The 17,231-nt window shown below is 43.3% G+C and overlaps 1 protein-coding gene across 4 annotated transcripts in view; it reads left to right on the top strand.

Annotated features, from left to right (window-relative positions):
• Window positions 1–231: 231 nt before the first annotated feature.
• Window positions 232–17,231, top strand: part of LOC105471803 (transmembrane protein 87B) — a 63,943-nt gene continuing 46,943 nt past the window's right edge. For 3 of the 4 annotated variants that reach the window (XR_011611986.1, XM_071077101.1, XM_071077100.1), the window contains exons 1-4: window positions 232–399; window positions 4,632–4,692; window positions 9,095–9,186; window positions 12,188–12,319. Coding sequence is in view for 3 of the 4 variants with exons in the window: in XM_071077101.1 (XP_070933202.1) it covers window positions 232–399; window positions 4,632–4,692; window positions 9,095–9,186; window positions 12,188–12,319 (453 nt within the window). In the remaining variant the exon portion in view is untranslated. Of the gene's footprint in view, window positions 400–4,631; window positions 4,693–5,365; window positions 6,539–9,094; window positions 9,187–12,187; window positions 12,320–17,231 lie in introns of those variants that run through there. The other variant, XM_071077102.1, reaches the window with a different exon arrangement.

The following is a 17,231-nucleotide window of genomic DNA, read 5'->3' as shown; positions in this document are numbered from 1 at the left end:
TTGGGCCCGGCTCAGAGCCCTAAGCCCTGCCTCCCGGTCCTGGCCCGGTTTGCCAGAACTGCACCGCGCCTCTCCGCCCAGGCCCAAGCCCAAGCCCAAGCCCAAGCCCCTCCTCCACACCCGAGTCCAAGCCCCGCGTCCCGGATTCGGACCCGCCTGCCTGGGGCGGTGCTGCACCAGGTGCGGGTGTGGCAGGCGTCTCGGAGCGCCAGGTGCAGCTTCCGGGTCAAGATGGTCGCCGCCTGCCGCGCCGTAGCGGGGCCCCTGCCGTGCCGCCGCCTCCGCTGCCTTCCCGCCCGGGTCCCGCTGCTGCGCGTCGCCCTCTGCCTTCTGTGCTGGGCCCCGGCGGCTGTGCGCGCGGTCCCTGAGCTCGGGCTCTGGTTAGAGACAGTCAACGACGTAAGTGGAGTGTCGGGACCGAGGCGTGGCACGTCTCGGGCCCTCAGGGCTGTCGCGGGGCTTCGCTGGACCCCGGGCTTGTTCACCTGGCCTCTGCCGGGTCAGCACCGGGTCCCCTGATACCCTCCCGGAGCCTTTTGTCTGTTACGAGCGGGGAGCCGGGAACGGCCCCTCCTCCGGCCCGACCTAGGCTGCAGGGAAGAGCCGTCAGGATTGCGCATGGGACGGCCCTCCGGTCCGAGCGCTCGGACTGTTACTGAAGGTCACCATTCCCGACGCCGTGGCCGTCATTTTGCTCTGACATGTTTTGGCTGGATCAGGAATCTCTGCACATCTAGCAGCATCTTTGGGATTCGACTCTTCCTGTCCGGATGCAGCCACAGTGGGCCACACCCCTGAGGCCGCGGGGAGGACTTGCCAGCGCTTCAGTTTCTGCATAAACTTAGAAAGCGCGTCTGCCGCTTCCTTTAAAAAAAAAAAAAAATTTTAAATGAGGAGGAAACGTGCAGTAGTCACCCTCTCTCTCTTTCTCTCTTCTTGAGTTCCTGAATTTCTCTACAGTTCCTATCACAGTTCCGGGGGGGGGGTGGGGTGTGTGTGTGTGTGTCGCGAATCTGGAGGCATGAGTGGGCGGAAACTCTTCTTTCCAAGGCAGGCTATTAGAAAACTTGGCATCCAGTAATTAGAGGAGATGATGTGGGAGAGATACAGGGGCAGAATTATGGAAAGTCTTGCAAAAGAGAGACAGGAAGTCTGGAAGAGGCATTATCTCCGGCTTCTCTGGGGTCAGATGACCAATCCAGCACTGTTTGGGATGGGTATTTTCCACATGCATGGACTTATATTTTGATTTCCTTAACCAGAAAAAGAAAGTAGTTCCAAAGACTACAAATACTTCCCACAACAGCAAAGCTATTCAGAGGAACACGCTGGGTATATTTCTTATATACCCAGAAATATATTTCTTATATTTCTTATACCCAGAAATATACCCAGCGTGTATATTTCATAGGTATATTAAGACCTATTGCGGCCATTTCCTCCAGGATTCTTCTGGATTGGTGACCTAATTTGTGTGCCAGTTATATAGTCTGCACATCTCCATTATTTAATTTCCTGAACGGGAAAAAGTAGAACTCAGTGAACTACTCTCATGGCTTCCTGCTGTGACGATAGTGAATAGTCAATATAACTATATTGGAAGTGACTCAGCCGCATGCGTGTTGTTAGATTACTTGAACATATCTGTATAGATCTTTTGCCAAGTGTACTTTGAACATACCTGCAAAGATCTTTGCCAAGTGTACTTCTTCCTGTATGAGGAATAGAAGTTTGCTCCTTGAGTGCTGCATGATCTTTGGGCTCATTTTACTCCTGTGCGACCCTGGGCCACTAGAAGTCTAAAAGCACTTCTCTCCCAAGAGTGGACTTATTATTTTCCTCATTTCAGGTTGTCAGAAACAGGAAAGGAGAGTGGGGCTTTCTTTCATTTGTACTGCAGATTTATCAAGAAATTTTGTTTCTTTGTTTTTGTTTGTATGTTTGGGACAGAGTCTTGCTCTGTTACCTAGGCTGGAGTGCAGTGGCACAGTCATAGCTCACTGCAGCCTCAAACTCCTGGGCTCAAGCAGTCCTCTAGCCTCAGCCTCCCGAGTAGCAAGGGCTTGTAGGCACATGCCATACACCCAACTAATTTTTAAATTTTTTGTAGAGGTGGGGGGAGTCTCACTATATTGTCAAGGCTGGTCTTGAACTCCTGACCTCAAGCCATTCTCCTGCCTCAGCCTCCCAAAGTATTGGGATTACAGGCATGAGCCACTACACCTGGCCAAGAAATGGTTCTTTCGAGTGTACAAGGGAGCAAATCATTGAAGCACCACCGTGTGTCATATGTTAGACTGGTCATTGCTGTTGCAAAGATAAATTTTAGCCATAGCCCCTTCTCCCAAGATGCTCATACAGTAATAGGAATAACAGATTTATGAGTAGATAGTCATATACACTGTGGTATACTTGAGATATTACTGGAGCACCAAGAGGGTCACCTAACCCTGGAGGAGAGACCTGCCTCAGTCTTGAAAGATGAATAAGTACTACCTTGATGAAGAAGAGGAGGGGAGCAGTGCAGCAGCAGTGCAGGAAATTAGTGGTGTTTCTGCTACATCAAGTTTCTGGCAGGGTTGTTAGAGGGGACTTAGGTCACCACAAGCCTTCCATGCCTGAGCTTGGCCTTGAGCCTGAGGCCAGAAGCCTTAAACTCAAGGACGTGTGTTGGCCAAGGCAAGTCATGTCATTGAGTACAGTGAGCTAGGTTCAGGACTGGAGGGGGTAGTGAGGAATGTTGTGGACTACAGATTGCATGCCCATTCTGAAGAGGGCAAGTGCCATTTGGCTTCAGCTTACTCTATGCATACACTCTTAACAGAGTGGGCACAGAATTGCCACAGCTCTTTGTTTTTTTTTTTTTTTTTTTTTTTGAGACGGAGTCTGGCTCTGTTGCCCAGGCTGGAGTGCAGTGGCCGGATCTCAGCTCACTGCAAGCCCCGCCTCCCGGGTTTACGCCATTCTCCTGCCTCAGCCTCCCGAGTAGCTGGGAGTACAGGCGCCCGCCACCTCACCCGGCTAATTTTTTTTGTATTTTAGTAGAGACGGGGTTTCACCGTGTTAGCCAGGATGGTCTCGATCTCCTGAACTCGTGATCCGCCTGTCTCGGCCTCCCATAGTGCTGGGATTACAGGCTTGAGCCACCGCGCCCGGCCAGCTCCTTGCTTTTTTAAGTGAAACTGGAGTCCATATTTTTATTATGTCAATTAAAAAGTTTAAAAAAGGCCTCTTGTGGACTCAATCAATCCTATTTATAGGTTGGATTAGGCCTCCGGACTCCCAGTAGCTACTTTAGGATGTGAATGAGGGAGCCATTGAAAGATCTTAGACATAATGCTAATCACTATGGCTGCTATCTAAAGATGAATTATAGGATCAGATCTGGAGGTAGAAGTACCAGTTAAGCTATTGTGGAAATTAGGCAGGAAATGCAGAGAACCTAAATTGGGGCAGTGGTGACAGAGATGGAGAGGAAGAACTGAATTTGATAAGTGTTTGTGAGATAAAGTAGGCATGCCTTGGGGATTGGGTGATGGAAGTGGGGAACTGTAAGGAGCCATGGCTTGGGTGACTGTAGATGGTACCACCTCCAAACAAGGTGGATGGCACAGGAAAAGTTGGTGAGCAGAGAGGAGTGTGTCTGGTTTAAAACAGGCTTGTCTGTTGGACATCCCCTAGTGTACATGTCCTTTAGGCAGTTGGGTATTTGGATGTGGAGCTCAAAGGAGGGATGCAAGTTGGGAATTTTATTGTTGTTGTTGAAACTGTGTTGGGCAGGGGGAAGGGGTTACCACTTATCCTGTCAGTGTTTTTTTTTTAAAAATTCCTAATCACTTGTACATTTAACATAGTCTCTAACTGCAGGATTTTTATTCTTGAGGAGAGAAGACATTAAACAAGTAATTAATTATTTGATTTAAGTTGTGGAAAGGTTGTGAAGAAGAAAGGGTGCTGGGGATTATATAAGGGAGGGCCTGGCCTGATATGGGCCACAGTGGAAGAATTCCTGCAGAACAGGCTTTTGAGCTGGGCTTTGAAGGGTGAGAAGAAGCCAACTAGATGAACAAAGAGTGAAAGGAAGGATTTTTAAGTAAGTTTTTCAGGTTGACCACTAATCTTGAGGGCAGGAAAGAATATCATGCTTTTCAGGAACTGGAAAGTTGAGAGGTGGGTGGGGCCTTGATTATTCAGGATCCTGTAGGCTACAGTATGAATTCTGGTCTGTTGTAATTGCACTGGTAAACCATAACGACCTGGAGCTGGGAGAGGGGGACAGTTCCTTATCAAAAGTACATTCAAATTGACACCAGGAGAGCAGCATGCAAATGCAGGCAGTTCATGTCATGTCTGAGCAGTACTAATCCTGCAATGGCAGCATCTTTTACCTCGTATGTGTCACTGGCCCTAAGTCTGCTAGAGGCCGGAGCTCTCCTGATCCTCAGGGTAACTGCAGGAAGTAGAATCATGACAAGGTTTTAAGCAAGTTAGTGATGTGATCAGATTTACGTTAAAAAAATACTCTTGTCAGAGAGAGGAGTGCAAGGATTAGAACTCTATATGTTGTGGGGTAAAACACTTGCGAAAAAAACTTTCTAACAAGATCTTCCCGTGTTTGTTTTTCACCTTAGAAATCAGGACCTTTGATATTTAGGAAAACTATGTTTAACTCTACAGATATCAAGTTATCTGGTAAGTATAATGAAACAATAAAATACTAGACTGGGGGCGGTGGCTCACGCCTGTAATCCTGGCACTTTGGGAGGCCAAGGTGGGTACATCACAAGGTCAGGAGTTCAGGACCAGCCTGGCCAACATAGTGAAAACTCGTCTCTATTAAAAATCCAAAAAAAGTTAGCCGGGCGTGGTGGTGGGCGCCTGTAGTCCCAGCTACTTGGGAGGCTGAGGCAGGAAAATCACTTGAACCTGAGAGGCAGAGGTTGCAGTGAACTGAGATCGCACCACTGCACTCCAGCCTGGGTGACACAGTGAGACTCTGTCTCAAAAACAAATGAAGAGGAATAATAAAATACTTATATATATATATGTATATAAACAACATGTAATATAAACAAATGCATTCATGTAAATGAATATAACATATATAATAAACTAAGCAAATGTTTTGTTTTTAAGTAGTTCTAACATTTTAAGGTTTTGTTTTGTTTCAGTCAGGACTTGGTTCTTTACAATAATGGAGGCCGGGCGCGGTGGCTCACGCCTGTAATCCCAGCACTATGGGAGGCCAAGGCAGGCAGATCACGAGGTCAGGAGATCGAGACCATCCTGGCTAACATGGTGAAACCCCATCTCTACTAAAAATATAAAAAATTAGCCGGGCGTGGTGGCGGGTGCCTGTAGTCCCAGCTACTTGGGAGGCTGAGGCAGGAGAATGGTATGAGCCCGTGAGGTGGAGCTTGCGGTGAGCCGAGATCACGCCACTGCACTCCAGCCTGGGCAACAGTGAGACTCTGTCTCACAAAAAACAAAAAACAAAACAAAAAAACCCCAAAATACAATAATGGATTTTTCTTTTTTTTTTTCTTGAGACGGAGTCTTTCTCTGTCACCCAGGCTGGAGTGCAATGGCACGATCTTGGCTCACTGCAACCCCCGCCTCCCAGGTTCAAGTGATTCTCCTGCCTCAGCCTCCGTAGTAGCTGAGATTACAGCTGAACGCCACCACACCCGGCTAATTTTTGTATTTTTAGTAGAGATGGGGTTTCACCGTGTTGGCCAGGCTGGTCTTGAACTGCTGACCCCAGGTAATCCACCCACCTCAGCCTCCCAAAGTGCTGGGATTACAGGCATGAGCCACTGTGCGTGGCCCACAAGAATGGATTTTTCTGATCCTCTTTCAGAAAACGTAATATGAATCATTTTATGAAAATTATAATTAAAGTCTAATAAGCAAAAAAGCATTTGGTTTTTGTGAAATTTGACTTTGAGTCTCAGATTTTTAAAACTGGATAAATTGTTTTTATGAATATATGAAATGTCATGATTATGATAAACCCATTATGGCCTTGAAAATTTTCAAAATGTACATATCCTTGTAAGAAGTAAAAATTGCTGGATAACATTTTCATTAGAGTTTTAAGGTTGATAAAAGTTAAAATATTCATTAGGTAGGGACTGTCTTTTCTGTGTCAGTACTGATATACCAGAACTACCAAGGTTTTTTAGGAATTTCACTGGATTTACATTGGATCATATTCACTGTGGCCCAATTCCTCTTATTGTTTCCAGTAACCTAACTAGGAAAATTGGTTGCCAGAGTTAAAGTCTCAGGATAAGGAGCAGTTTTTTGCTGGGTAGAGCAAACTGGCTTCTACAGGATCCAAAGCCATGCCTCTTTCCTCTTTCACGCAACAGATCATGCTCTCCTCATTTGTTGGGGGCGATTCTGCCTGTTATGGGTCTTTCCTGAGGGAAGTCAGGCTAGCCAGCAGCTAGAAAGCAGAGGTGGTTTAAAGCAGCTCTGTAATATCAATCATCAGAGGTGATAAGAGCTTGGTGAGAGGAAACTGAAGTCCAAGGTGAGTAAGAAAAAAATTTTGGCATCTGTTTATTTAATGAATTCATGTCTCAAAGTCTAGACAAAGAGGATTTAAAAGAACCTCAGTCTGGTGCTGACAAAAAGTTATATGGGAAAAAAAAGTAATGTCAGCCACTGAAACAATTTGATTTTTAAAAATCATTATAAATGCCTGAGATCAACCTATGGGTAGACTACAATCAAGACATTGTTATTAACTTATCTAAAGAAAGGATGGGACAGCATGAGGGATTTAAGAGCATAATAAAACTAGGGTTTAGTCAGGCAAATGCTGGTCATGTCCATCAGCATTGTTGGGAGAGAGGTTTCCTTGAACCGTGACCACAGCTATGACACGGGACTGGCAGGTGTGGATATAGCATCCACCTGAGCCTCTTTGTTCTGGTGCCATGCTCACCAAATCACCTTCTCATCCGTATTGGGCCTCCAGGGAGGCATGTTGAAGGGAAAGAGTTGATCATTACTAGTCCAGTTTACAGTTTCTGTTCATTGGAAGTGAGTAATTGAGCATTCTCATTTATACATCTGCCATCGGGAAAGGGTGAGATGAGAATCTGTGTTTTCACAGAGCCAGATTTTAGTGCTTATAAAGCTAAGGACTGGTCCCTTGGATATATGTCCATGCCATTTGGGAGATCAGATATCTGGCTTTTTAAAGGCAACCTCTTTTCTGCTGTCTCATTCAAGTCATGTGGAGCCTGTGCTAAAAAAATCTCTCAATGTAATTCACCATATTAACAGAATATAAGACATGTACCATATGATCATCTCAAAGTATACAGAAAAAGCGTTTGAAAAAAATTCAACACCCATTCATGATAGAAACTCTAAGAAAGTTAGAAGTAGAAGGAAACTTCCTCAACCTGAGAAAGGGCATCTATGAAAAATCTGTAGCAAACATCATACTGTCAGTTCTCCCCAGATTGATCTATAAATTCAGTTTAATCCCAATCAAAATCCAAGCAGGGTTCTTGTTTGTTTGGTCGGTCAAGATCGTGAATTTTACATTCTCGAGTGCTGGAGGACGTTGTAGTCCTTTAACAGCTTTGTTCTAGCAGACATATAAGTTCCTCGTGGGTCTGTTTGATGCTTTCCAGTTTTCTTGTTAAGTTCTTTTGCAGTAGCCTTTTGTCTAGGGCAAGCTTAGCAGTACTTCTGTGGTGTGGTCTTTCTGCTTGTCTTCCAAATACCTGGTATATTTACTGAGGCCTCTCCAATCTGGCTAGTGGAAACTCCAATAGTTCCCAGCTCTGTGCGAGCTCTGAGAATTGTTGGGCTTCCCACGCATGGGCAGACTGCCCTTCAGCCAGAAGCTCCAGGGTATCACTAAGCAGACTTCTCTTTCTCTTTCTCTATATAGCTTCCATCTCTTGGGTACTGCCCCCAGAAAATCTACCAGCCTCAGTCTCTTGAACTTGAATCTCTGGTCTCAGTTTGGTTTTGCTCTTCATCATTATCAGCCTTTGAGATGACTCCCAATGATCCTTGCTTCCTGTTATTCATGATCTTGTGTAGTCCTCTAACACATTTTATCAGAGTTAAAATCAGTCTGAGTGACTGATGGAGCATGGTGGAAATAATGGCACATCCCCTCTGAGGCTAAGTTATAAAAGATACTGTGGCTGCATCTTTGCTCTCTTTCTAATCACTCACTCTGGGGTAAGCCAGCTGCCATGTCATGAGGACGTTCCCGGCAGAGCTCTCCTTAACTCCAGACTTAATGCTTTTCAGTCGGCCTATTCATATCACCCTCTTACCTGGATCATTCGAAAGAAAGGCCAAACTCCTCAGCAGAGCATAAGACCTCATGAATTTTCCCCGGCACCTCTTCTCCAGCTTCAACTCTTTCTCCTTTCCCCAGCCTGTGTTCTAAGCATAGCAGACTATTTTCAGGGGTCACACTCATGCCATGCCTTCACTCAGCCTGGGCATTTACATGTATGGTCCACCCTTGTCTTCACCTGGCTAACTCCTGCTCTTCCTTCAAGTTACAGGTCTCCTCCTCCACCTAGCTTACCCGGAACCCATTCTTCATGCTCTCCTGGGCTATGATAGGTGACCTGCTCAGTGCTGCCTTGACAGGTCACAGCCTCTGCGACTACTGAAAGTGCCTGTTTAGTTGTTAAAACTCTCCGCCAGTACCTCTTAAGTCAGAGACAGGCATTGTTCTCGTTTACCGTCATAGCTCTTCCTGGCACGCAGGATGGGGCTCACTCAGTATATTTTGAATGAATATGTAAGCGAGAAAAATGTTTGAGAGTGAAATAAGCAGTGACTTAGCATATCAGGCCACTCAGTTTATTTAATATTAGACTTATAGATGAAATGAGCAGAATTACAGCAGCTTTTGGTTAACTATAACAATTTAATGAATTTTATCTGTCTCATTTTACACTGACTTTTTGGAGAAATTAGGTAATGTTTTACTCATTGTTACATTAAAGTAGCCTGTTTTTAATTGCATTCTCAAAACCTTAAGTTTATATTAGAGTGTATGTATTATTCATGTAAAACGAGACTTTCTTTTTCTAAACAGTTAAGTCATTCCATTGTTCTGGGCCTGTGAAGTTTACCATAATGTGGCATTTGAAGTATCATACCTGTCACAATGAGTATTCTAATCTGGAAGTAAGTAAAACACAAGTTTTTAACGTATATAAAGCTATGAAGGAAAATTATGAGTATAAAGATTTATTAGCTCATCAAGTGAGGAGGCTAGAAATAGAGATTATAGTTTTAGAAGTGCCACAGATTAATTTTGGGACTTATGGCAATAAACCAAGTTACGTGCTGAGAAGACTACAAGCGTTTAGTTGCCTTGTATGTTATGAAAAATGTTAGTAAATGTTTAAATTCAGGCTCGTAGGAGTCATTGATAAAGATGCTGTACATACGAATAAATGCTTAATTTGCGAAAGAAGTGTAAATGTTTCACTTTTAAAAAAATTATAGGGAACCTAGAACTGTATTGAGTACAAGTAGATTTAGTGAGCACAAGTAGATCGCAGAAAGAGGTGAGGAGAAGACAGGAGGTATCTGGGGAAAGGCAGAGGAGACTGAGAGAGAAGGAGAAAGTGGCTGTGCTGAGGAAGGCTTTTCCTGCACCTGCCTCTGAAGCCTGGGTTTCTGCCTCCTGGGATGTGCAGTGGGCTCTCAGCAAGATGTTTCTCTTCATGATTCTCATGATGGTTGCTTGGGATTGTTTCCTTTTCAGATTCTCTGTTACCTGTTTGGCTTCTACCTTGAATAATATATGGGTTTCCATATTTTTATTTTTTAAAATTATATATGTATATATGCATATACCTATACATATACATATATATGTACATATACCTGTACATGTATATGCATATACATATAAATATGAGATCTCTCTCTGTCACCCAGGCTGGAGTACAGTGGTGCAATCATGGCTCCCTCCAGCCTTGAACTCCTGGGCTTAAGCGACCCTCCTGGCAGGTTGCCTCAGGTAGCCTCCAGAGTCTCTGGGATTATAGACGTGAGCCATTGTGGCTGGCTTTCTATATTTTCATTAGTATTATATTTCTGTTTGGATTGAACCATGCCATTTTCCTTGAACACTGCCTTTTTGGCTTTATCTCTAAATATTTTGCACCTTCACACTAAATACTTCAGTGTAAATTTCCTAAGAACAGAGATACTCATTTATGTTTTTCACAGCATAATTATAGAATTCAAATTTAACACTGATATGATGCTATTATATATAAACCTTATTAAAATTTCGCAGCGGGGCAGGGTGGCTCACTCCTGTAACTCCTGCACTTTGGGAAGCTGAAGTGAGAGGATTACTTGAGCCCAGGAGTTAAAGACCAGCCTGGGCAACAAGTGAGACCCTGTCTCTACAAAAAATTAAAAAATTAGCCAGGCACAGTGGCATGTGCCTATAGTCCCAGCTGTTTGGGAGGCTCAGGCCAGAGGATCCCCTGAGTCCGGGAGTTCAAAGTTGCAGTGTGCTGTGATTGCACCACTGCACTCCAGCGTGGGAGACAGTGAGACCTTGTCTTCAAAAAAAAAAAAAAAAAAAATCACCAGTGTCCCAATATTGTCTTTTTCTTTTCTTTTTTTTTTTTTTGAGACAGAGTCTCTCTCTGTCACCCAGGCTGGAGTGCAGTGGCGGGATCTCAGCTCACTGCAACCTCCGCCTCCCGGGCTCAAGTGATTCTCCTGCCTCATCCTCCTGAGAAGCTGGGATTACAAGCACGTGCCACCACTCCCAGCTAATTTTTGTATTTGTAGTAGAGATGGGGTGTCACCATGTTGCCTAGGCTGGTCTTGAACTCCTGACCTCAGGTGATCCACCCGCCTCCGCCTCCCAAAGTGCTGGGATTACAAGTGTGAGCCACCGCACCCGGCCCAATATTGTCTTTTTTAGCAGGACCCCCTGCACACACACCCCACCCCCCGTACAGGAACCAATTCAGGTTCACATTTTATTTCCTTTCCTTGTTTTTGTTTCTAGTTCCTGATAATCTGGATTTTCCCCCCTTTTTGGTGTGTCATGGCATTGATAGTTTTGAAGTGTACGAACCATTTATTTTTGCAAAATGTCCCTCAATTTGAATATTTCTGATGTTTACTCATGATCAGATTCAAGTTACATATTTTTGGCAGGAACACCACAGAATACTGATTTGTCTCATTTTTGGTGATGTTAATTTGGTCAGTTGGTCAAGGAGGTGTCTGCAAGATTTTTCCATTCCAAAGTTACTACTTTTCTCTTTGTTATTAACAACAACTTTTGAGGAAATACTTTTGAATCTATGTAAATATCTTGTAGTTTTCATCAAACCGTCAGCCACTTGTTTTAGCATCCTTTCATGATTCTTGCCTGATGAGTCAGTCATTACTATGCTGATTGCTGAATGGTGATTTTCTAGTTCCATACTTTCTTCTTCATTTATTAACATTCTACTATAAGGATGTACTCCCTCTACTCCCCTAACCAATCTGTCTTACCTGTCAGTCATCAGGTTGGACTCGTTGATTTTTACTTTGTTATATAGGTTATAATCTATTACTGTTTTTATTTATTTGGCTCAAATTGTCCCATATTTGGTCTGTGGGAGCCAACTCCACTTTTTTTGATGACTGGGAGCTGCCATGAAGGAGCCTGGTTCATTCATCCCTTCAAGGATGCCAGGAACCTCAGGTAGTTGTGTAAATGAGCGTCTCCTCTGCACTCAGCTACCTTTGCTGTATCTTACTGTTTGCTTTCTCTTTTTTTGTAGTTGAATGCTGCTTTCTTTCTCTGTAAAATCTCTTACACATGGGATAAAATACAAGTAGCCCCAGAACAAAGTATGTTTTATTTCTCTGGGAACTATTTCCTTGTAGTATCTTAGTCAATTTTCTTACTGTGAGTATGCTTGTGTCATGTGTTACTGTATCTGAACACACTGGAATGGCTAAAAGATTATGATTATCTCAATTATATTAAAATTATATTCAAAACAGTTTTTATTTGGTATTTTATTCTACCTCATATTTCCAGGTATTTCAAACTGAATATAACTTTTGGTATTATTTAGACATTAACTTTTATATTTATTCTAGGATAAGAAGTGTGGGAATAAATTATAACATAGAATTTTACCTTATATAGGAGCTGTCCCAAAAACATAAACTTAGTGTTGATGAAGACTTTTGTCATTATTTGAAGAATGACAACTGTTGGACAACAAAAAATGAAAATTTAGATTGCAACAGTGATTCACAGGTGTTTCCCTCTTTGAATGTGAGTATCTGACTTGCCATGTTGAAATAAAGTTTATTTTATTCCCAGTGAATACAAGTATCAGCTGAAGTAATGTTTTATCAGAATTTTGATAAAGGTGGTATCTGACTTGCCATGTTAAAAGAAAGTTTATTTTATTCCCAGGGAATACAGGTATCAACGGAAGTACTGTTTTTCAGGATTATGATAAAGGTGGTTAACTTGTAAATTTTTAGGTTTAGTTTGTGTGTATAGTAGTACGTAAGAGGTAAGATACTTGGCTGGGCGCAGTGGCTCACAGCTGTAATCCCAGCACTTTGGGAGACTGAGGTGGGTGGATTACCTGAGGTCAGGAGTTTGAGACCAGCCTGGTGAAAGCCCATCTCTACTAAAAATGCAAAAATTAGCTGGGTGTGGTGGCGTGTGCCCGTAGTCCCAGCTACTCGGGTGGCTGAGGCATGAGAATTGCTTGAACCTGTGAGGAGGAGGTTGCATTGAACCATGATTGCACCACTGCACTCCAGCCTGGGCAACAGAGCGAGACTCCATCTCAAAAAAAAGAAAGATTAGGATACTGATACCATTGTTCCATTTCCTTGCAACTTATTTTGGCAACCTCCTTGCAAGGGTCTTTTATATCTGCTACCTCCAATTTATCCCTCACTCTTCCTTCTGTCAGCTGCAGTCAGACCTTTGCATCCATCATCCCATCAAAACAGCTCTAGTCAAAACAGCTCACAGTGACTTCCATGTTGTTAAATCCAATGGTCTGTTCCTCTTACCAAAAGTCTTGACTTATCAGCATTTGACACAGTCAACACCACCTCCTCCTTTATGCCTTTTCTCCCTCCCAGTGTGGGAGCTTAGATTCTAAAATGATTAACAGCAGTCGGCTGGGCGTGGTGGCTCAGCCTGTAATCCCAGCACTTTGGGAGGCTGAGGTGGGTGGATCACCTGAGGTCAGGAGTTCTAGACCAGCGTAGCCAACATGGTGAAACCCTGTCTCTACTTAAAATACAAAAAATTAGCTGGGCGTGGTGGTGTGCACCTGTAATCCCAGCTACTCGGGAGCCTGAGGCAGGAGAATCACTTGAACCCAGGAGGCAGAGGTTGCAGTGAGCCGAGATCGTACCATTGCACTCCAGACTGGGGGACAAGAGTGAGACTTGGTCTCAAAAAAAAACCCAGCAGTCAGCCGTGGGTAGTGAGATTATGGGGCATTTAAATTTATTTTTTGTTCTTTTGTAAATTCTGAAGTAAAAATGTCTTTAGTAAAAGTTTTAAAGGAGTTCTCTTTAAGATGTGTTGAAATATAACAAACACAGAAAAGTACACATCAGTACCCCTCAATGAATTTTTAAAAGGCTGGGCATGGTGGCTGATGCCCGTAATCCCAGCACTTTGGGAGCCGAGGCGGGTGGATCATGAGGTCAGGAGATCGAGAGCATCCTGGCTAACACAGTGAAACTTCATCTCTACTACAAATACAAAAAATTAGCCAGGCGTGGTGTCGGGCGCCTGTAGTCCCAGCTACTTGGGAGTTTGAGACAGGAGAATGGTGTGAACCCAGGAGGCGGAGCTTGCAGTGAGCCGAGATCATGACACTGTACTCCAGCCTGGGCGACAGAGCGAGACTATGTCTCAAAAAAATGAACAAACAACAAAAAACTGAGCACATCCATGTAGACCCTGATGAATTGTAGAACATTTTAGCACCTAGAACTCCCTTTTAGTTCCTAACACTTTCCCTGCCAGTGGCAACATTATCCTCATTAAGGAGTAAGTTTTATTTTTATTTTTTAACTTTTATTTTCAGGGGTACATGTGCAGGTTTGTTATATCATAAACTCATGTCAGAGGAATTTGTTGTACATATTTATGTGACCTAGGTACTAAATTTAGTACCCAATAGTTATACTTTCTGCTCCTCTACCTCCTCCCAACCTTCACCCTTAAGTAGGCCCCTCTTTGTGTCTGCTGTTCCCCTCTTTGTGTCTGCTGTTCCCCTCTTTGTGTCTGATCTTCCCCCTTCTGTATCCGCTGTTCCCCTCTTTGTGTCCACTGTTCCCCTCTTTGTATCTGCTGTTCCCCTCTTTGTGTCCGTTCTCTCATCATTTAGCTACCCCTTATAAGTGAGAATATGCGGTATTTGGTTTTCTGTTCCTGTGTTTGCTAAGGAAAATGTCTTCCAGCTCCATCCATGTCCCTGCAAAGGACACGATCTCCTTTTTTATGTCTGCATATTATTCCATGATGTATATCTACCACATTTTCTTCATCCAGTCTACCATTGATGGGAATTTAGGTTGATTCCATATCTTTGGCAATGTGAATGGTGCTGCAGTGGACATATGTGTGCATGTGTGTTTATGACAGAACGGTTTATATTCCTTTGGGTATATACCCAGTAGTGGGATTGCTGTGTCAAGTGGTAGTTCTGTTTTCAGCTCTTGGAGGAATTGCCACACTGCTTTCCACAATGGTTGAACCAATTTGTACTCCCACCAGCAGTGTATAAGCATTCCCTTTTCTCCACAACCTTGCCAGCATCTGTTATTTTTTGGCTTTTTAATAATAGCCATTCTGACTGGTGTGAGATGGTATCTCATTGTGGTTTTGATTTGCATTTCTCTGATGATCAGTGATATTGAACTTTTTAAAATATGCTCGTTGGCCGTATGTATGTCTTCCTTTGAAAAGTGTCTGGTCATGTCCTTTGCCCACTTAAAAATTTTTTTTTGTTTTTTTTCTTGTAAATTTGTTTAAGTTCCTTATAGACGCCAGATAATAGACCTTTGTCAGATGCATAGCTTGCAAATATTTTCTCCCATTCCGTAGGTTGTCTTTTTACTCTGTTGATAGTTTCTTTTGCTGTGCGGAAACTCTTTAGTTTAGTTAGATCCTATTTGTCAATTTTTGCTTTTGTTGCGATTGCTTTTGGCAACTTTGTCATGAAATCGTCACCTATTCCTACGTCCAGAATGGTATTGTCTAGGTTGTCTTCCAGGGTTTTCATAGTTTTAAGTTTTACATTTAACTCTTTAATCCATCTTGAGTTGATTTTTGTGTATGATGTAAGCATAGGGTCCAGTTTCAATCTTCTGCATATGGCTAGCCAGTTATTCTAGCACCATTTATTGAATAGGGAGTCTTTTCCCCATTGTTTGTTTTTGTCAACTTTATTAAAGACCAAATTATTATAGGTGTTCACCCATATTTCTGGGCTCTCTATTCTGTTCCACTGGTCTGTGTGTCTGTCCTATTTTTACCAGTACCAAGCTGTTTTGGTTACTATAGCCCTGTGGTATAGTTTGAAGTCAGGTAGTGTGATGCCTCCAGCTTTGTTCATTTTGGTTAGGATTGCCTTGGCTACTTAGGCTCTCTTCTGGGTCCATATGAATTTTAAAATAGTATTTTTCAGTTTTGTGAAAAATGTCATTGGTAGCTTGATAGGAATAGCATTGAATCTGTAAACTGCTTTGGGCAGCAGGGCCATTTTAACAGTATTAATTCTTCATATCCATGAGTATGGAACATCTTTCTTGTTTCTGTTTTTTGAGATGGAGTCTCGCTGTGTCACCCAGGCTGGAGTGCAGTGGCGCAATCTCCACTCACTGCAACCTCTGCCTCCCGGGTTCACGCCATTCTCCTGTCTCAGCCTCCTGAGTAGCTGGGACTACAGGCACCCGCCACCATGCCCGGCTAATGTTTTTTTTTTTTTTTTTTTTTTTTTAGTACAGACGGGTTTTCACTGTGCTAGCCAGGATGGTCTCGATCTCTTGACCTCATGATGCACCCACCTTGGCCTCCCAAAGTGCTGGGATTACATGCATGAGCCACCGCGCCTGGCCGAACATGGAACATCTTTCCATTTGTTTGTGTCGTCTCTGATTTCTTTGAGCAGTGTTTTCTCATTGTGGAGATCATTCACCTCCCTGGTTAGCTGTATTCCTATGGGATTGCACTGTCCCCCCGCCCCCCACCCCGTTCCATCATCCAGGCTGGAGTGCAGTTGTGCAGTCTTGGCTCATTGCAACCTCTGCCTTCCAGGTTCAAGCAGTTCTCCTGCCTCAGCCTCCTGAGTAGCTGGGATTACAGGCACCTGCCACCATGTCCAGCTAATTTTTGTATTTTTTTTTTTTTTTTTAGTAGAGGTGGGGTTTCACCATGTTGGCCAGGCTGCTCTCAAACTCCTGACCTTAAGTGATCCTCCCACCTTGGCCTCCCAAAGTGCTGGAATTACAGGAGTAAGCCACCATGCCCAGCCGCTAGTGATTTTTATATGTTGATTTTGTATCCCAAAACTTTGCTGAAGTTGCTTATCAGCTCAAGGAGCTTTCAGGCAGAGAGTATGGGGTTTTCTAGATATATAATCATGTTGTCTGCAAACAGGGATAGTTTGACTGCCTCTCTTCCTATTTGGGTGCCCTGTATTTCTTTCTCTTACTTGATTGCTCTGGCCAGGACTTCCAATACCATGTTGAATAGGAGTGGTGAGAGAGGGCATCTTTGTCTTGTGCCTGATGTCAAGGAAAATGCTTCCAGCTTTTGCCCATTCAGTATGATGTTGGCTATGAGTTTGTCATAGATGACTCTTACTATTTTGAGGTCTGTTCCCTCAATGCCTAGTTTATTGAGAGTTTTTAACATGAAAGGATGTTGTATTTTATCGAAAGCCTTTTCTGTATCTATTGAGTTGATCATGTGGTTTTTGTCTTTAATTCTCTTTATGTAATAAATGGTGTTTATTGATTTGCATGTGTTGAACCTACCTTGCATCCCAGGGGTAAAGCCTGCTTGATCACGGTACATTAGCTTTTTGATGTGCTGCTGGATTTGGTTTGCTAGTATTTTGTTGAGGATTTTTGCATCAATGTTCATCGAAGATATTGGCCCGAAGCCTTCTTTTGTCATGTCTCTGCTATGTTTTGGT

Source organism: Macaca nemestrina, chromosome 13, assembly GCF_043159975.1.
Source record: "Macaca nemestrina isolate mMacNem1 chromosome 13, mMacNem.hap1, whole genome shotgun sequence".
NCBI lineage: Eukaryota > Metazoa > Chordata > Mammalia > Primates > Cercopithecidae > Macaca > Macaca nemestrina.
This window is presented reverse-complemented; position numbering and strand designations above follow the sequence as displayed.